This window comes from Cryptotermes secundus, unplaced genomic scaffold (genome assembly GCF_002891405.2).
Source record: "Cryptotermes secundus unplaced genomic scaffold, Csec_1.0 scaffold944, whole genome shotgun sequence".
In the NCBI taxonomy this organism is placed as follows: Eukaryota; Metazoa; Arthropoda; class Insecta; order Blattodea; family Kalotermitidae; genus Cryptotermes; species Cryptotermes secundus.
Genome location: NW_019719375.1, coordinates 241,209 through 262,154, shown reverse-complemented (window position 1 = coordinate 262,154; position 20,946 = coordinate 241,209). Strand labels below are relative to the sequence as shown.

Here is a 20,946-nt window from a genome sequence, read left to right as displayed (position 1 = left end):
TATGTGTGTATGTGTGTATGTGTGTATGTGTGTATGTGTGTATGTGGCTATTACTGATTATGTATGATATTTTCTTGCTTTAAGTAAAACTAACTACAATTTGAATAAATGTAGTGTAATATGTGTGTTCTTTTATTGTTGAACAGTGTCCAGAGTGATACATGTTAGTGAAATATTAGTAAATTTTTATCATTCAGAACAAAACAAAGGTACTGGTTTATTTGTAAATAAATTCAAGCTGTAACTTTCACATCTGTCCAGAGTTTCTTCTGATGATAATTCATCACTGCTGTTACCCTACTGTTGGGTAGATAATTAGATGATCTCCATGCACAGCACTTTATTACATCAAATGTGGTAAGGTACATTGAAGTTTACCATTTCAGACACAACAGAATATTAACAATTATGAGAACTGGTGAGGAAGTTCCAGAGCTGAATTGTTTTTGTACTGTTGTAAAACGTGGAACATTACGTGCTTCATGCATTTAAACATTCTGTAGTTGAGATACAAATATGAGCATTCGTTTGTTTTTATTGGCCACTTTCCTTTCTTAAATAAAGGAGGTAGGCTTCTGAGATCATCCTGCTGTCTGCGTCTGATAATTGTTTTGTGGAATGCAAAATAAATAAATAGCATAGCAGCTGTGCAAATGTTTTCTTCCACTCTCACTTTGATTGTGATAACTAATGAACTATTGAGTTAGGCTTGTGAAATCTGGTATGCGGAACATAAGTACTCGTATATGTTCACATTGTGGCTAAGGTGCGAAACATCGAGACTGTACCCAACAAATTCAGTGTGGGAAGACTGTGTATGAAAGGAGTAAGTTATTTGCAAAACTAAAATAAAGGAATGACAGTGATAGTGTTTTGGTGTAAAACTAGATATTAATGCAGTAGGAGAAGTAGTCTTTATAGGAATTCTGCTTCAAACTCTTTGTCTTTTGTGAAATGAAAGTGTAGTGGGTGGGTGTAGAAGGACAGGACCATATGTTACAAAGTTTCTTCTTGCTGAGGGTGTTTCAAGTTTGAAATTCATCAGTAGCTGCCTGCAGTGATCAAAAGAATACTCCTGTCATTGTATCTGAATAATTAAACACTTGTATAAGTCAGAAATCCATCCTTGATGTTGCCAGAAATGTGTTGCTTTACTGTCCGCGATGCAAATATTTGTTTTGCTAAGACCTGTATCGGACAACAGTTCTAGAGGAAATGGGCTGAGAAGTGCTTCAACATCCTTCTTATAGTCTGTACATGGCTCTCAGTGATCTCCATCTGTGTGGACAACTGCAGGAGTCAGTAGGAGACCAGAAGCTTGAACTTGATTGCAGGTCCTACAGCATGTCCATAGTTTCTTACAGAGGCTTAAAGAAACTTCTCTTCTGCTGGATTTGTGATGCTTGTTCCATGATTAAAAAAATATGTGGAATTCAAGGGGATTTTATACATGAAGATAAATAAAAGTGTTAACATTTGTACAAGGTACAAAATGAAATTCCATTTTGGAGTTTTTGTGTGCTCCTCATGTGAAGTGACTTTATCAGTCCTCTTAATTGTTGGTCGCAGTGACAGAAAATGACATGTATGTTCGCTCAGTCCTAGCCACATAGGTGTTCTGAGGAAGCTAACAGGAATCATAATGACATACAGTGGGAATGACGTTTAAATGCTCTCAGGTTTACATATACATGTTTTGAAGGAAATGTGATTCTCATTTCAGACCGTGTAAGCCGAAGGTTTAGATTGAAATTTATGCTATTTTTTGCAATTAACGGACAAATTATATTAATTTTATATTTATCACATCTAACACCAGAGGCTACAATTGAGCATCATCTAACACCAGAGGCTACAGTTGAGCGTGATCCTTAGCCAGTTTCATCAGTCTCCATTCCTCACAATCTGTTTCCTTAGGATGTCTCGTAATCTTATGCTTCAGTGTCTTTCTTGGTATTTCTGTTGGAAAGGCAGTATGTTTCCCCACAGACATTCCCTATGCATTCATTATCTTTCACCCCAAGAACATGCCAGTCTCATCATTTAGTTGCTGTCATGTCTTATTGTAGTATTGAATTAATTATGTTAGTGTTTGAATGATATGAATTATAATGTGAATTTTCTGTGCTGTTTTAAAGTGTGGAAATCTCATGATACATTTGAGTGCAGGCTATATGGAAATTATTTGAATGCTTGGAACTAATTAATATGAGAATAAATAGAATAATGTAATCCAGTATATTATATATCCAGAAATATAAATTTGATAAGAAAATGTGCCTCTTGACTATAAGTAGTGGGTGAATATGATCCCAGGAAGATAATTTTAGTTTATGATAATATCCATTCAGACAGAAAATGTACACACTATTACTGGGATAGCCTAAGCATACAGTATACCTTTTATTTACTTTCCTTTTCAGGTAACAGCTTAACAGGAAGTGATCGTTCATCGGTTATGGGTGGTCACTTGCGACAGGGACCTGCTGTGGTTCGACCATCAATGAATCAGGAGAGTTTGGATATGATGGAGTATCCATTCCTTACTATGTCTAAATATCCTCCTGGCTTCATAATGCACTTAGGTATTATGCTGTGTCATATCTTAACACATTAAGGACTGTCGATTTAAATATTTAAATCATCCTGAGGTCGCCATTATTAAACCTACTATCCTAACTTGTGCACTGTTCACTTAGAAATGAATATAAAATCTCATAATTAATTTTATGAACTAAAATTTCTGGAGAACACTTACCAATGCTCCTAAAAGTGCTTGAGGGTGAGATATTTCTGGAAACATTCCCCTTTGTGAAGTGGCATTATACAGAACTTGCAGATGTAGACATACTCCTTTTTTTGTGAACTGTGCAAATACGACATTGCCTAGAAGGATGCTTCCCCTTGGAATGTTCACTCTCCACAATTTTCACGAGGGTATGTTTCCGCATATCACCCGAGAGTCGCCCTGGGGGGTTATCTTTGTAGTCACTGCCATGATAACCTCAGACTTCATATCTTAACAATTAATTAATGCTCTTTCTTGTTCTCGAGCAAGTTGGCTCAAGTAGTGATATTTCTGATTTGTGTTTGGGAGATATCGAGCTCAAATTTTGGCCAGGACACATATCGTCCTCAGTGAAGGTTTTGCGGATTTACTCAAGCACCTCAGGTAAATATCAGGATAGTGTTACTGTTAGGTCATAACTACTTCCTTGCACATCTTTCCAATTTGTTTTTCACTCTTCATCCTGCTATTTGACACTGTATTGTCTGAGATACCATTAGAATTGTTAAATGAACCATAAATAAATAAACGTTCCTGTGTAATATTTCTATTTTACTTTTATGCCTATGTTCCTGCACTATATTTTCAGAAGTATAGGGTGCACCATGATTTTTCAGTAAATATTTATGAAGACAGAATGTACATATTTGTGCTTGTGAAGGCACCAGTTTTTTTGCCTGGGTTTCTCCTAAAATAAGATTAAGGTGAAATTTTCGCTGTGCTTAATTAAGCACCATGCCATGAAGTCGTATGCGGGCGTGAAGGTATACCTCCACTGTTGAGGTGAGTGGTGAGTTGTCAACTCCCATTGGATGTGAGGTTGGGTGTGCCCCAGAACTGGACTGGACACTGTAGAAAAGAGAAAAGTCTCTCCTGGCCATCCATCCTGTAGGTCTTTACTATTCCAGCTGATGTATCCTGGCACCTCTTTACTTTACTGAAATTGTTGATTATTTATTATGACAATCAAATTAACATTTCATTGACCTAAAGAAAAAGTACTAAAAGTGGGAAAGGATGTGATGTCAGATGATTACTTTTGTAAAAAACAAATATATTGTCTTCTTCCAAATATAAATAATGATGATGATGCTGCTGTATATGTTACAGGTGGAACTGTTAGTTCAAGGTCTGTGAAATTGCTAGAGAGAATAACAAACTTGGAAGAGCCTGAGACACGAGATGCATGGTGGACAGAGATCAGGATGGAAGTGCGATCACATGCGCGTGCTCTGGGCTGCAATGTTGTGCTGGGCTATTCAGAGAACACAAGTATATGTGATGATGTGTGTGTTTTGAGTGCATCAGGAACTGCAGCTGTCATTAATCTGCAGTTCAGTACAAATGTGGAACAAGACACTAGTGGCCAGCATCTTGTCTCCAGGGTACATATGCACAACAAGGAACTCATGACCACCTCGCTGGACAGGACTGACTTTGAACGAGAAAAGACTACTCCCCAGAAAGGCGATTTTACACTGCCATTCATGGTAAAACATTATAGAGTTCATAAATACCATTTATAATTATGCAGTAATGCAAATGAGAATGTAAACCCTGGCAAATGTCTCCCAGGTTTCAGAATTCCATTATTTTCTCTTCTAAGTTATTACTTATGGTTAGAATTAATAATTTACTTCAAAATAAACCATTATTGTTTGCTTTCTGATTTTGAATCTAAATTTATGAATGTTGCTTTATTGTTTAAGATTTGAAATTTTCAATATCGTGAAGATTTTTATAGTGGTATTCTGGGTTATGACACTGTGGTCTTTGTGTTTTCAGCAAGGTAGCAAAGTACGGCACCTGTCTGATGGATATGAGCTTGATCCAGTTTCAACCTGTTCTGTTTGTCACATACCATACAGTGAATGTAGTGTACCATTTCGAGTCACCATGCTTAAATGTGCTATATGTAGGTGAGTTAAGGTTAATTGTGTAAAAGTCTGTATTTGGAATTTACAGAACATCCATGTTTTTTTTGTGTTGTGTTGTGTGTTGCGCATGCGCACACGTCTGCACTGAAGATGGAGGCAGTATGTTCCTCTGGAAGATTTGTACCCACCTACCAGATTACACAGTGACATAATCCAGAAGGCTGTAATGTTGACCGCCCCTGTGGTCTAGTGGTCAACGTTCCTGGCTACAGATCCAGAGGACCCGGGTTCGATTCCCGGTGCCACTAGATTTTTTCTCAGAAATAGTTGGTCTGGAATGGGGTCCACTCAGCCCCGTGATGATAATTGAGGAGCTATTTCAAGGAAATAGCGGCTCTGGTCTAGAAAACCGAAATTATTGGCTATGGGGATTCGTTGCACTGGCGACACGACACCATCTATTTGCAAAAGTTGACACTAACTTCGCCAACAAGCGGCGGTCGCTGGTTGGTATAGTTCGCTTGTGGACTACGGACAACGGACTTTGTTTTTGTTTATATGTTTATGTCATGTATGAAGTTTTGGCTTCTTTTATAACTTCTAGAGCACTCCCCTACAGTATAAACATAAACATAAACATAAACATACAACAGTATGAAAATTGTCAGCGAATGAAATTATAATGTTGCTTTTGGGCAAACATGTGTTGATAAATAATTGTTTATAATTGGTTTTGCATTCATTTCACTGGAAATAAATTTGTTGGCCACTGTTGTACAGCTGATTGTTGCAAACATAGTATAGTGTGTCACAGAAATTACATACATTTTGTTGGTAGTTTAGAAAATATCCTTACACTTCTTTTGATGGACTCTGTGTTTTAATTTTTACAATATGTTCAAGTATATTGTATCTGAGGATTCTCTTGTCATGTTGGGGTCTTAGGTGTGGATTTTATTGTGTATATTGGGCATACACTGTAAGAGGAAACTGTGAAGATCCTGTTTGTTTTCCTTTTCACATACAGACGTGGCAAAGTACCAGATGTTTTGTTCACAACTATTGAGCTTCCAGAAGGAGTTTCAACGACAGGCAAAGGCTGTTTTCTGCAAGCCTATGTTTGTAGACCGAAACGAGACTGTAGGGGTGAACTGAATGCTAAGGAAATCTCTGATGGCTTACCATTCCTAGAGTATGAGCTGCATCGTCTTCTGATCAACAAACTGAAAGTGAAGGGCATGAATTCTATATTTGGGCTTAAGGTAAGGGAAATTTTAATTAAAGAATCCTGTAATGTGCATTCGCTTGCCAGCCAGCTTCCTTTTTATGTGTTTGCTGCACAGCAGGCATAGACTGAACACATGTATGGAAAATTATGTGTGTTCATCTAAATGTTTTATGTCAAAAATGGCTGGATGGATTTTGATGAAATTTGGTGTTAGAAGTTCTTACAAAAGTTTCTAGAGCCATTTCAGTTTTATGAAGATTGGCATCATACAAGTATGTATCTGAAGGGAGTGTTATACAGAGAGCACATGAAAATTCTGTGTGTCATTTGTGGCTTGGACGAGGTATGTAACAAGGTTCCAAGGAACATATATCTTATAATTAGAAATTTTGGAAAGAATATGAGAACACTGATGTTTTGAATACTGTCAATGACACTTATGTTGTTTGTGATTGGTATTGTTCTCCCTGGACTGTAGGTACAGGTGTCTATAGGAGAAAAGATGCTGGTTGGTTTAGCCACAGGCACTGCCGTCTACCTTACACCGCTACCTATGCCTCCCGTACCCAAAGTATCAGCAGACAACACATGGGCTGATGATAAGAAACTGACAGAGATCCAGAAACTTCTGCAAGACACTGTTAAGAAAAACCGAGAGGTCTATCAGCTTAAACCTCTAATTGTAAGGAAGAGACCCATGGTGTATATTTTAATTTTTGTATATCAATTTACTTTTTAGTTTTCTGGGGAAATTTGATATGTATTGTTGTAAAGTATGTCTGGATTTTATAGTGTTACAGATATATCTCTATGAAAGCATGATATTGTTGTGATATTTTCTTACAAATAATTTAAATTAATTGTTATTTACAATACTGAGTGTAAAGAAATTGTACCAGGGGCTTTTCTCTGTTTCAAACTTGATATTTTATCCTCATTAGAAGACTTGTAAGTCTTTCAGTCATCATTCTGCCCCAATTCCATCCTAATTGTTCTTTTATCTCATACTGCAGATTATTCATATTGTCACTTGTGAAAATTGAACCCAGTACTTGTTTGTATTATTTTTAGGAGCTTGAATTTCAGTCAAATGGTAGAATTCCAGCTTCTGATACTGAGGAATCAGATGACGAATTACCAGACCTGGATTTAGCAACAGGCAACAAGGATACTTGTGTGTTAGAGGTACAAGATCTATTTATAAGCATGCATTTTTTCTGAGAAATAAATAATATTATTTATGGATCTAAATTGATAACTTGTGAAAAAGTTGTAACATATTTTGAGACAAACTTCTGTAGCATAGGATTTTCCAGAGTTAATATGGTGGAGTTCATTAGTGTCAGATGCATATTCTCACAATATGCTGAACAGGTGGGAAAGTTACATTGATTAGCTGTTAAATGTACAGATTGAAGAGAACTGAATTAAATGCAGAAATGCCTTCTGATGAGTGATATGTAAATACAGAGTGTTCAGTTAAGGAGACAACTTCGCAACACCACTGACCAGGCCCAACATTCCTCACAGATTGCTGCTGTAACTGCTGGTAGCAGAATGAGTCATTGGCGCTGATAAATGACTCATTCCGTTATTGGCAGTTACAGCAGCAATCTGTGAGGAATGTTGGGCCCAGTCAGTGGTGTTGCAAAGATTCCTCCTTGACTGAACGCCCTGTATATCCATCAATCACAACTTTATACTTTCAGTAAATAACTGGTAGAATCAGATTGTCAATAAATCAGTTTAGTTCATAAAAATATTTTCACACTACATGTTTCGGTCCTTTATGACTGTCGTAAGACATTAATAAATAGCAAAATATATCCATGTTGATTACTAGCATGTGATGCATTGGATCCATTGCTAATAGTCTTGTCATATAAAAAGGTTTTACATATGATTACAACGTTTAAATATACTAAAATACTTCTTGAACATTAGTAAAATTTGTATAAAATTATAATTATTTTTAGTTTGCTAAAAATTGTCCTGTTATGTATAGGGGGCTTTTATGGTGAAATGTAGTGGGGGGGTGGCTTGTAATACGTTTCACTTTTTTTTCCTTATGGAGTTTTATGTGTTGTCTGAGTGTGCATTGTGGGTGTCAGTGGTTGCTTGTGTGGTTTAGTAGATGGAATAGGTTATTTCAAATTTTGGTCCATTTATTTAGATATTGATGTTGCGTGGGTATATGATGTTGGTGCTGACAGTCACATGTCATCCTGCTTGCGTGGTTTAGTCTTCCTGGCATTCTGTGGTGGGCTCACTGGTCATGTTCTTATTTGCTGTTCTTTGTTAGGAAGTTTTTAGCATAGTGGAATTTTGTCTATGGGGCTGTTTCTGGTTCTTTGTTGAGGTATGACTCACGTTACTGATGAATGCTTAGTAACTGATACACGTTTTGACGAGTTGTAGGAAAAAAGTATGTACTTGTCAGATTCTGGAAGAATTTATTCATGCATAATTAGAAACATTATACTGTGAGATTCATATCTTCACTCATATTGTGCTGGATTATCCTTGAAAATTTGGTAGTTACTGGTCAAGAAACTGCATATTATGTGGAACCCCCAAATGTTCGTTATTATATTCACAGTATTGCTAGTATAATAAGCCATTTTGTTTGAGCTTTATTTTCTTAACAGTCATTATTTCTCCAGCAATGACCCTACACTTCCAAATTTGGTGGACCAATTTTTTAGACACAGAAACAGAGACAACTTTGGTGCCAGATGTGGGGTTATGGTTGCTAAGAGAATATGCTCAAACAAAATGGTTTATATGGTACCTTGAAAGATGGAAAAATCAGAGAAGGTGAAAGTTGCGTGGGTTGATGTCTAATCGCTGTTTTTGGTATTAAGGCTATTGAAACTCTAGGTTCTCTTACCTGTGTGTTAGTTATGATTAAAATTACTGATGAGAAAATCAAGTCTTTGTTTTGAGTCCGAGTTCTGAAATTAATGCTTTTTATATTAGGTGGATGATGCAGAAGATGTGGATGTAATCTCACTTTTGATTGATCCTCATCCACCAGAAGGCTTTTATGTGGTAAACACAGAAACTGTTCCAGGCCTGGATGACCAAGAAATTGTAAAAAATCTTCAGATGTTCACCCAAGTATGGCGAGCAAAGATCCCAACAGGCCAGCCAACTAGTGTTTTTAGTAAACACTTTCATAGACTGTTACAGGTAAGTCTTGTAATGAGACAAATTTTATTTATTAAGGAACTTCTAGTTTATTGGGTATGGCTCAGCAGACATTCAGATTTTCGTATTAAAAAACAAACTTTTTGCCCATTGTGTGGCTTGAAACTTGAAACTTGCGTTTCCTGTTTTTGTTGAAACATACTGGCATTGATCAGATATTTCCATGAGGACTAAAATAGTTGAGATATGTCCTGCCACTCCTGTGTTCAATATGCAGACTTTTAAAATGAAAAATGTAATACAGTTTAATGAAGCAAATAGAGCTATTTGCCATAAGTACCCTAAGGTGTATAAACCAGTATTTGGTAGTTCTGGCAATATGTAAGATAGCATGGGAAACTAAAATTGTTAACAGTATCTTTTAATTTACTAGACTCTACCAGTGATGGTGGGGGAATGAATGAATGTATAAGGGGTGGGCCTTCTCGGCCCTTGCACCGAGACCTACAGTGGTCTATTGTGCTTTGGGGGAATGGATACTCTTAGATTTAGTGAACAGGGCATTAATAATTAAAAAAAGGCAAAGCTATCCCATCAACAGGTCGTTGAGGCCCATAGGGTTGATTGTAAAACCATTTTTTGTTGTGTTCACAAATACCTTACGTAACCTTATGAATAATGAAATATTGTTCATTTGTCATTCTGCTGCTGTTACCTCATTTATTTGTACGAATCACATAAGTGAATTTTTCTGACACAAATGTTTGCTTCCTTACGTTTTCAGAGTGTGTACTTCAAGTTACGTCGGATGGTCCCATGTGCCCTGTGTGACCTCCAGTTTGGTGTTGAGTTGCCTGAACCAGATGAATTGCAGATCTCTGTGTTAGGTTGGATTCCTTTTCCTGTTTAACACTTTCATGGCTATGCTCTGGATATTCAATCTGATGCAGGCCATAGTTCATTGCTTAATCTGGGATATCACTCCCTCTTCGTAGCTTTTGGATTCTTTTGTATGTTCTTTCTGGTTGTGATAAGTTAGTGAACTAAGAAATAGTCAGAAGTTAATGGGCTAAATATGTGGATTGTGTTTACATTGTTAATTTTTATGGATTTATATCCATACCATTTTGCAACAGTCTGGTTGTGCATTTCTATGATGCTTCACAGCTTTTATCTATAGAATGAATTGTTCACCCTTGTTCAGATGTCTTTCAATTTGTAAAATTTTGAGGCCTTGAATGGAGCTTTTGCTCTCATCTCTAGTTTGCATGGTTGCTATGTTGGTATTTTTATTAATAGATAAATAAAATTATAAACGGTAGGCTGGTTCTTGAGTTATTAAAAAAATTTAAGGAAAGAAGGCAAAAAGTAGTGTTCAGTATTTTGCAGAGAATTAATATTTTTGGTTGCAGGAATGGCATTAGGCCTCGGAGAGCCAGAAAGGCCGAGCAGTAAGTTAAAGAAAAAAACAGTTGTTTCATCAACAAGCAAAGAAGCAATTAAAAAGGCAGATGAATGTGAATTAATCTTCAACTTAGATGAAGATCATGTAGCTCCTGAAAATCCTGCTGCTGCACCCCTACAGGTGCAGTTGGGTTGTCCAAGACCACACTCCCCACTGAGGATAAAAATCCCTCAGTCTAAACCTCATCATGTAAGTTGATTTAGTCTGCATGTATTTATAATGGGGGTTTGTCGTCAGACTGATATCTCACATGCATTTTTTTTTTAATTTATCAGTCTACTATGTTAGTGTATTCCATAGCGGCCTCATAGTCTAGGGGTAATGTTCCCACCTCATGACTCAAGGTACGTGGGTTCAAACCCGGCAGAGGTTGTGGAATTTTTAAGGGCAGAAAAATTCAGGGAACAAGTCCTCTGGGAGGGACTTTAAGCCGTGGGTCCCGTGTCATAGATTTACGGCACGTAAAAGATCCTCATGTCTAGGAGACCTCTGAGCAAAATCAGGCAAAAAGTTTCCCACCCAAGTAGTTTCCAATGCCTCCGGTAGATGGGGAAGTTATCGGGTACCACTGCCAGTAGAGGGCCGACCTCGCTGGCAGAAAGGGGAGATAGCGAGCACCAGTATCGGTAGGGTATGGCGACAGTAGAAATTAAAGGGGGACGTACAATAGACTATTAGTTGCGGTGCATGGGGAAACCCACCCCTTCTGTACTGAATAACTGAATAGTGTATTCCATGAAATGGTCTCCAACTGAGAGTACTTACAATTTTCCATTGTATAAGGTGCACTAGTAAAGATGCATAATGATGTAGGAAGGAGACGTTAAGAAGTGTTTATGAATATTTTGTTGTTATTCTTTTTAGTATGTAATTTTGGTTCTTTGTCAGACATGAACGCCAAATCCAGTACTTGGCTGAATCTTAGACTGCCTCAGTAACACATTTCTGCAAAACTAGAGTTAGGTGCTCAAATGATGGCAGGTCACAAATGTATGTGTTGTGACATCAGATGTCGTGCTCAGTCTCTTCCTGTAGCTGCCCCAGTCAGCATCATTCAGTAGCAGGTGGTTTTGGAGTGCAGTTTCACAGGATTCATGCCTCTGATATTTGAGGTGTGTCCACTCTAAGGTAGTGGTGTGGTGTCACCCTGCTGGAAATGTGTGACTTATTGCAGTGAGAGAGACAAACATAGGTATCACATGCAGTATGACGAGTTATCAGTGATTTGAGCAAGCAGTGATTTTAGGCAAGTGGATGGTGAAGTCCTAAATGTTCAGGAGCAGGCCTCTTGTTTCTAGCCCAAGCGATTTGTGGTTTTCAGGCGGTTTATTTTGCCTCACCTTAATGTATATTCTCCTTCCCTGCACAGTATATATTTATTTCAGGTTGAAAGCTCTCTTCAATTGGGAAGAGCCTTTATTGATGTTATTCATGTTCCATGAAGAATATTTGAAGTATTGACTTGTGCTTCTGAAAGTGGAAGAGGACGTAAATGGAAGGTTGTGCACAAAGAGCGAGAGAAAATGTGTACCTGTATAAAGGATACTGTTATTATATTCACACACGAGTCACAGTAGGCAGAAAGCAACAAATAATGCTGGTAACAATGCTTCCAGATATTTAGAAAGAACAGTGACTACTTTTGAAATAGGAGTTCGGACTGTGCCAAGAATTTTGAGTGAAGCAAAACCATCATTTAGTACAAGGAGCACTGCGAATCAGTAGTCACTAAGGAAATATCATCCCTGCAGAAAACAAATAACAATGCTACAGCAAGCAGTTTTTGATATGTACGACACTGGAGCATTTCTGACAGCAAAGAACCAATAAGCTTGAGTTTTAACAAAAGGTAAAAGCTAAGAATGGGTTTCAGATAAAAGAGATACAGTGGTGGCAAGATTTTGATGGAACACAGGGCCATTATAGCTGGTAGAGCGATATTCAAAAGAATGAAACACAAAATCTCACAATCTGGTACAGGTCAGATAAACCTAGGTTAGCTAGAATCAAACAAAAAAGAACTGCTGGAAGATTTTTAATGGGTCTGATGGTGTAAGGTTTTTCGTTGGCATTCTATACCATGCTGGTCCACAGGCCACAGGATCAGTTCCAGAGAGCAAATTAGTGTTCTACTCTGGGTCAGAGTTTTGCAGGTTACCACTCTGAAATGATTTCTGCTGTGTTCAAGAAGCATGAAGAACAGTTTGTACCCTATCTCATTCCACAACAAATCTGGTTCTGAATTCTACTTCAGCAGTTGAGATGAGGATCATGGAGAATGGATGTTCATGTATTTATGGTGGCTTCCCACTGCGGTGGCCCGGGTTCGATCCCGGGTCTGGTCAAGTGGGATTTGTGGTGGACAAAATGGCGCTGGGGCAGGTTTTCTCTGAGTACTTTGGTTTCCCATGCCACCCTTCCTTCCACCAATTGCTCCACGATCACCCTCACCTATCATCTGGGGCTGGTAAAATAGGTCAGAAGTGGCCGCAGTGCAGGGGACTTAGTCCCACCCCACTAGCAATAAAAAAAAGTGTTGAAGATGTTTATAATAAATATTTAGCATTAATCAGCTGTATAATATCATCTTTGTCATTGTTAAATGTGTAATATCATCTTTGTCATTGTTAAATGTGTGTGTTGTTTCTGAGGGGAGCAAGGCTTACATAGTTGCAGTGTATGTCTCTGTCTTTGTCTGTTTGAGTATCTTAACCGACCAGCCATCATGTAGCCATCCACAGTATGTCTCCCGTAGAGTGAAATATTTTTTTAATGTGCATTGTTTTGTTCCAGATCCAGCGCGCTACAATGTAGTTTCTGTATTGAGAAACCATGAGTTCTAACATTTACCTTACTTTTAATACTACTTGCCACATATAAGATTCGTCAGTGTATAAGATGCATTGCAATTTTTGTGGCAAGAAACATGTATTGTTCACAGGAAAATACAGTATTTTGAATTATTTGTATTATTTCACATTGTCTTTCTGTAATGGAGCAGTGATATGTATAAAGCCCTGAGTTAAATTAAGTCGTTTTCATATAATGAATTTATGTACCCTCAGAGCTAACAAATGAAAATCTGTGGTTCCTGAAGGATCATAATAATTTTTGTTTTTCCCAAAACACTTGTTTTGTCTTTGAGTCATTTCAGAATGATGAATACTGCTTTCTCAGTTTCATTTTTTTCCTCAGGCTTCAGTTTCTCTTTAGTTTCTTTAAATATTGTTTCTTGTGTTCTTGTTTATAATATATTGTCGTGTGTAAGGGTGGCTGTAGACGGGGTTTGGATTTGTAAATAGATTTATTGACCACTTACAGGTCATAACTGCAAATAGCTATAACGCTCGTTATTTCCACACTTTACAAATCATACATACCAAGTCTTCTCCAGCCTGCATTGTGTTCACTAGATGTTTCCTGGTAATGGATATTAACAGTGGAGATTCTTCGGATTTCTTCACAGAATCCTGCACAGAACTTTACTGAACTTTGTCTCTTGCTTATAACATCTTGGCATGGACCACACAGAAAACACACCATCTCCATTGTTGTAGTCCAACTGTTGCATTACTAAGAATCTAGCAGCAGGAACTATTGCCCAGAAATGGCCACTGTTTACAGAGTCATTGGTTAGCAGTGGGTCTATACGCCACAATATATTTATTTCAGACTCCACCAAGAGAAAGGTATGGAGTCGATATGACTCCTTTGTCCTATGTACCTGGTGGTAAAATTGAACGTTATCTTGGGAACTTGAATTTCTTCTTCATCAGAGAAAGCACCTGCATTAGAGAGGTAAGAAAGCTTTGTTTTCTTTATCATAATCAGATTTATTCTCTTGAGGGATGATGAATCTTTATGATTCTGTCACATTTTACAGTTTGCAGAAAGTGTGCAATGTGCTAAACATGACCTATCTTGTAGGTTCTGATGCATGTGAAATATTAAAGTAATGTATTGTTATGGTAATACTATAAACTCTCTCTCCTTCACCGTAAATGATTATAATAGTGTATGGGCATGGAAGTAAAGAGCCATATATTCTTAACTCTAGCATTAGATAGTGTTAAATGGTCAGCTTTGTGTTCCAGCTGCTTTACCATTCATGAAAGACTCCTCTGTAGCCATTAGATGGGGGTTGGTGTTGAGGAGAAAAGTACCTGCTGCTGCCGATGCTGGGAATGAAACTCCAGTTGTCTGGCACTTAAGCAGTAACTTCACTGACTGACCTACCTCAGTTCATAATCAAATGGTGTAGTTTAATGGAGAATTAGTTATGAAACAACAATGGTTAATTTAAATGATTATTTATTTTCTTTACTTTTAATGTCTGATGTATCAGTTTGGTTCAAACCAAGACGGGACACTGAACTCTTTTACGACTGACTGTATTAACCTTTATGTTTATTTTCATTACTGTCAGTGTCATCACATTCCAGTGTCTTAGTTTATTTAACAATGCTTTCTCATCTGTACAGATTATATAACTCAAAATGAAGTATTAATCGTGATTGATGAATTAAGAAGGAAGTGTAAGGAAGCGGGTGTGTTCCGTTTTAAGATATTGTTCCAGAATTTGCCTGAACTGGCTGAGGAAAGCCATGAAAATCCTCAGATATGACAGCATTGAGGCTGAGAATCAAACCCTGAACCTCCCAAACACAAAGCAGAGCATGAACAATTCAACCATGATATTCAGTTCTAATAAGAAATGTACAGTTTCAAGATCAGAATAATTTAGGACCAGTTCTCTGCTGGAATCATAATCTTGAAAAATGCGCTTGAGAAAGCGTTCACTGGAAATTCATATAGAAAGAATGAAGACTGAAGCAGCAGTCCACTGTTGACAATATACTTGTATTTTATACTTTTTAAGAACTCATTCATTCCATCTACTTTTAACTTTCGTAGTATCTGTAGAAGTTTTTGTAAATAAATGATGAAAGATAAGCAGTTGCTAGAAGAGTGTGACACACACACACACTCACTCACTCATGAAATATTGTAAGGTATTGAGAACCAGAAGATGACTATTTTTAGGCAAAACATGTAGATGTTACATTGATATAGTGTTGTAAAAACATTTTAATGTAAATTATTGTTATTTTGATACAATTAATTTCAGCATCATACAGTAACAGTTCCTTATAAAATAAAGTGGGATAAAAGTGCAGTTGCAGAATCAAGCTTTGTATAAGAGGGAGACACTTTGAAGAAGTTGTGTGAATAAAATGTCTGATTCCTCTATGAAATTTTGTAAAATAGCTCTGGTTGGACTTCTCAAAATTTAGATGCCTCACGTCTGAACATTGTATGTTTTAACTGTAAACCTTATATTCAGGTATATGTGAACCGTCTTTTTGTGACTAGGGAGGAGGCCTGAGTGGCTTCGTTCACAGTTTCGTAACCGAAGTTCTAGCCATTGTACGTGCACATGTGACTGCCCTGGGAGGAAATGCAATGGTAGCATATTTCATGTCCGAATGTGTATTGTACCACAATCCACATAAAAACCAGGTAAGAATTTTTCTGTCTAATTTGCCTTTTGAATAACTGATGTGTTTAATTTCTTTTTTAATGACAAGCTTAAAATGACCCAGGTTAACAGGTCTGCTTGTGAACTATTAATGGTCAAACATATGATCTTAGATAAAGATATAGTTTTGCACACTTTTAATCTAATACAGCTACATTTCAATTTTATGATATAATTCTATGCTTTCTGTCATTCTGTTTATTTTGGTCCAATTTAAGGATCATAAGAACACTGTTAATTTAGTAATCTAACATTTTCACCACTTAATGTTTTCTCTTGGATTCATGATCTGATTTGAAAGTGATGATAAGAGATTACATGAATTAACATTTATATTTGTCAAGTAAAACTTTTTTTTTCCTCCCCCCAAATTTTGCTGTACCTTGAAGTTCAAGTACGTTATTTACTCTGTGATGTTGATAGCTGATCCCATCTGGAGACGTTCTCACATGTGACAGGTTTGGATGTAGTTGAGCAGTAGCACAAACAAGGTTATACTGTGTTGCTTGCTTAATTCTTTGTCTTTGTGCTGTTGCCTGTGCGTGAATGGGTTTTGAATGGTTTCGCATATCTGTAGTGAATAATTTGCTACATAGACAGTGTGTTATATATGCTAGTATGTCAATAGTATGCAGTTGTCTGAACTCATAGACATTGTTTAGCAACTTTGCTTTCCTCATGTAGCTTGGCGGCTGTAAAGTGTCTGAAATACTTATAGTATCTGCAGAAGAAGTTTGCAGATTTGGTATTTACTTTGAGACACACACGTAGGTTGCCTGTCTAAGTTCATGATTTGCATTGCTAGGATTAGTATCTGTATATGCTGTCCTGAGGAAGAATACAAGTATGAATGCTGTCTTAAATTGTGTCTTAACCCTTTCATAGTATACTGGGAATTTAAGGCCCCTCCATAGCTCATAGACCGTTTTAACAAATGATCGGTTATTCAGTTTATACAAATGAAATGTAATTGAGACAGATGAAACTATTTCAGCCTCATAGAGCAAATCTTCTGACTGCAAGTGCTCGTAGTCCAAGTACTGTCTTAGAGATGTCTGTAGTGTCCTGAATAAAACCCTGCTGTATTGACATGAAGTCATATAATGGACAGGCAACTGCCAGTTGAGCTTGGATGTGAATTCTTTCTGAGGTCAAGGCTCAAATCTCTCGATGAGAACACTAGCTATCCTGATGGAGGTTTTTCGTGATTTTCCACACTCCATCCAGGTAAATGTGGGGATAGTATCTCGACTGGACTGTGACAGCCTTCTTCCAAATCCATTCCAATTCGTGAATTGTCCTGTCATTCCAAGTCAAGATACTGACCACATCATAAAGTAAACTAGAGAAACGATGTAGATGGATTCTTTTAATTTGACTTTTATATCCACCATATTTTTTTTTATTTTAATTTGTTTTTGTGCAGTGAAACAGTCCATTTGGTGCCCTGGCGGCATGACGTTTTTTGGCCTTAGCCGGTTGTTTGTGTGTTTCTTCTGTCAGAGATCCCAGTCCCTTCACGTCGGCCTGTATGCTAACAGCATGCCAATGTTTTTGTTGTGTGGAGGTGAATAGCTGGATCACGTTTTTCTCCCAAGTGCTCATGGTAATTAAGGAACTGAACACGTGACGTGACGCGACGCGACGCGAACTGCGGGTTCAGTCAGACGAGCTAGCGGAAATGAAGGGTGTGAGAAGGGAAACGGTAACGTGGATTGTTTCGTACAGCCTTGAACTGCTGTATCGGGCTCATCCTCCCCGTCATTTCCCGCGTTTCCTTCCTACGTCTCTCCCATCTTGCCACCACCATCTTCAATTCTTTCTTTTTCTGTTACTGCTCATTTCCAGGGGCCATAATTTGTTATTACAGTTTCAGCGTGCGATTTCCCAGTCAGGCGGATGCATCTGCGAGACAAGGCATTTTCGGCTGGACCCAGAGATTATCAATGAGGACGGTTATTGTTGTCATAGTCACATTGACAATTACGAAATATAGCGGTGTAATGTTTCGAATTAGGTCCAATATATAGGTTCATAGGACGGCTATTCTAAATTTTAAATGATTTTCGTCATTCCGAGCAAATTCTTTAATCTGCACTATACAGAATCCATGAGGAGGTGATAATCAGTTATCTGGCCGGGGAGTTACTTGGAATCATGTAGTGTCATACAGTTTTATGGTAAAGGCAGAGCTCTCCCTGGTACAGGACATGGAGGCCCATAGGGTTGTGAGACGTTCAGCCTTCCACATTTTCTCTAGACAGTCAGCTCACAGATGGCGGTAAGGTTCTCAGCCTTACGCGCCGGTCGCTCTTTACCCCCAGGAATATTCCTAGTGCTTATTTCTGTTAGAGGCTGAGTCGACTCTAGGGCCATAGCGAGGCTGGAAGAATTAGGTCAATTGAAAAATTCAGTGACCTTATCGGGAATCGAATCCTCTACCTTCCGTGTTGTAGCGTAGTGCCTCAACCAACTGCACTACCGCGTGCCCCCTGTTAATGGATAAACATGATGAAAAAAGTTTCGAACGCTTCTTTCACGTGCACGAAACAATTAACGTAAGTACTAAAACAATATAATATCGAAAACTTAGAGAAATGGAGTTGGGTGAGGGGGTGGAACGGATTCATCAGGCTGAGGGTAGGGACCAATGGCAGGCCTCTACGAACACTGTAATGAACCCTTGGATTACATAAAATTCTGGGAATTTATCGAATCTGAGCAACTGCTGTATTCTGAAGAAGGACTCATCTTCATTAAATTTGTTATACTATCGAAAGTGTTGAATTATCTTAATATTTTGGGAAACGCTATAATACACGTATTTGCATTCTACAACTGTGAAGTAGTGAAAATGGTTGTGTGCCTGTTGGACTTGTGTAATGGTTTTCGGTATCGATATTATCACGGAAAGTAAATATAAAACCTGTCGATCCTTGCCTAGAAATTCGTCTTCTCGTTCATCGCTAAGAATAAAGTTACTTTCTTGTGGCCTATTGTTCCCGAGTTTCACGTGCGTCATTCGACGGAAGAGGAGAAAGGGTATGAGTGCATGTCAGAAACAGTGTACAGGAACTTCATTATCAAGCCAGTGGCTTATCTGAAACAAGAAAAACAGAAATGTTGATGTCATATTGTTTGTACCCAACAGAATCGTTCATATTCTCTTCGGGTTGAAGTGGATTTTGTGTTTCTTAGTTCAGTTATCTCGCACAGGACCAGTCCACGAAACGCTGTCCTAAAATAATCAACATAAGGTACACTTCCTTTCTCTCCCCTTCTCTTCTTAGTACATATTTTCTTTCCATCCATTTAAAGCAACGCAAATAAGTACAACACAGAATCCATGAAATTCCTCGTCTTCCTTGATGGACTAGGGTGTCTGGCCTGTTCCCATTCAGAATTCATTGCGAAATTGTGGATCTTCTAGACAGTCGGCAGGACTCCTTGGACAGGGGATCAGCCCGACTCAAGGCCGTTACCTACACACGCCAACAAAAACACAGAGGAAACGTAGGCAGACATCTATTCCTCTGGTGGGCTTCGAAGCCACGGTTCCAGTGCTTGAGCGGGCGAAGACATTTCATGCCTTACACCGCGTGGCCGCTGTGATCGACGCGAAATTCCTCATTGTGTGTTTTCCTTGCTTCCCTTGATGGTTGATCACCCTTAGGCGGCTCATACACGTACGAGTCTGGCTCGCGAGTCCGGCTGGGCGAGCTTGACTTGGGAGCCGGGCTTGGATTAATTTCACCACACACGCATGATTGTGGCGAACCACACACGGACGAGTTTGGCTCATGGGAACCCGAGCCGAGTCAGACTGAACGAGCCAGACTTGTACATGTATGGGCCCCTTTAGGTCCAGTTTGTCTCATTTCTAGTTACCACCAGTCTTTGCCCTTCGGATTCAGAGACTAGGGTTCGCATCACTACAAAACCATCGATGACCACCATAGAACCGGCCCTGAGCCGTAATAATCCACTTCACATTTTATCGATTTGTCTTCCTTTCAAATTTCAGGTCAAAAATTTTGTATGCATATCTCTTGCCTCCGATGCTTGGCGCATACCTCTCTTATGTGAATTTCGGGTAACCTGGAACATTTGAAGTCAAAATCTGGAAATACCGTTGTCCTGGAAGCGCTCATCAGTAACCGTCTTGTAGGGGCCGCGCCGTAGTTCAAGCGGTTAGTCGCTGGCTTCCCGCCGCGGTGGCCCGGGTTCGATCCCGGGGTCTGGTCAAGTGGGATTTGTGGTGGACAAAGTAGCGCTGGGGCAGGATTTCTCCGAGTACTTCGGTTTCCCCTGCCAATCTTCATTCCACCAATTGCTCCACAATCACCCTCACATGTCATCTGGAGTTGGTACAATAGGCCAGAAGTGGCCGCAGTACAAGGGACTTACTCCCACCCCACTAGCAATAAAACAAAACCGCTACCTTCAGTGATCTATTGTGCGACAGTTCTGCGTACCTACATGTTAGATTTTTTTTTTTGCACGAAATTATAATTGCTTCATATTTTCCATGGGGCACGCGGTAGCGTATTTGGTTGCACTATTCTACAAGTCGGAAGGTCGCTGGTTCGAATCTCGATTAGGTGGATTTTTTCAATTGACCTAATCCTTCCAGCCGCACCATGGCCCTGGGTTCGACTCAACCTCTAACAAGTAAGTACCAGAGATATTCCTGGGGGTGAAGGGCAGCCGGCGTGTAAGGCTGACAAACTCACCGCCATCTGTGAGCCGATGGAAATATGGGAGCCTCGACCTCTCACAACTCTATGGACCTCCATGGCCTGTTGTTGCTGTTGTTATTGTTATTATTATTATTATTTAATATTTTCCATGGCTAGGTGGCAGGTTGGACAGCATAGGAATCCGGATTCGATATCCGGC

At 38.7% G+C, this 20,946-nt stretch overlaps 1 protein-coding gene across 10 annotated transcripts in view; it reads left to right on the top strand.

Annotated features, from left to right (window-relative positions):
• LOC111865511 (C2 domain-containing protein 5) overlaps positions 1 to 20,946 on the top strand; it is a 394,963-nt gene that overhangs the window by 369,312 nt on the left and 4,705 nt on the right. For 9 of the 10 annotated variants that reach the window (XM_023853628.2, XM_033751917.1, XM_023853637.2 and 6 more), the window contains 11 exons: positions 2,424 to 2,585; positions 3,899 to 4,278; positions 4,574 to 4,707; positions 5,693 to 5,927; positions 6,372 to 6,575; positions 6,965 to 7,078; positions 8,873 to 9,085; positions 9,828 to 9,930; positions 10,456 to 10,697; positions 14,181 to 14,306; positions 15,882 to 16,028. In XM_023853628.2, the coding sequence (XP_023709396.1) occupies positions 2,424 to 2,585; positions 3,899 to 4,278; positions 4,574 to 4,707; positions 5,693 to 5,927; positions 6,372 to 6,575; positions 6,965 to 7,078; positions 8,873 to 9,085; positions 9,828 to 9,930; positions 10,456 to 10,697; positions 14,181 to 14,306; positions 15,882 to 16,028 (2,060 nt within the window). Of the gene's footprint in view, positions 1 to 2,423; positions 2,586 to 3,898; positions 4,279 to 4,573; positions 4,708 to 5,692; positions 5,928 to 6,371; positions 6,576 to 6,964; positions 7,079 to 8,872; positions 9,086 to 9,827; positions 9,931 to 10,455; positions 10,698 to 11,893; positions 12,358 to 14,180; positions 14,307 to 15,881; positions 16,029 to 20,946 lie in introns of those variants that run through there. The other variant, XR_002842990.2, reaches the window with a different exon arrangement.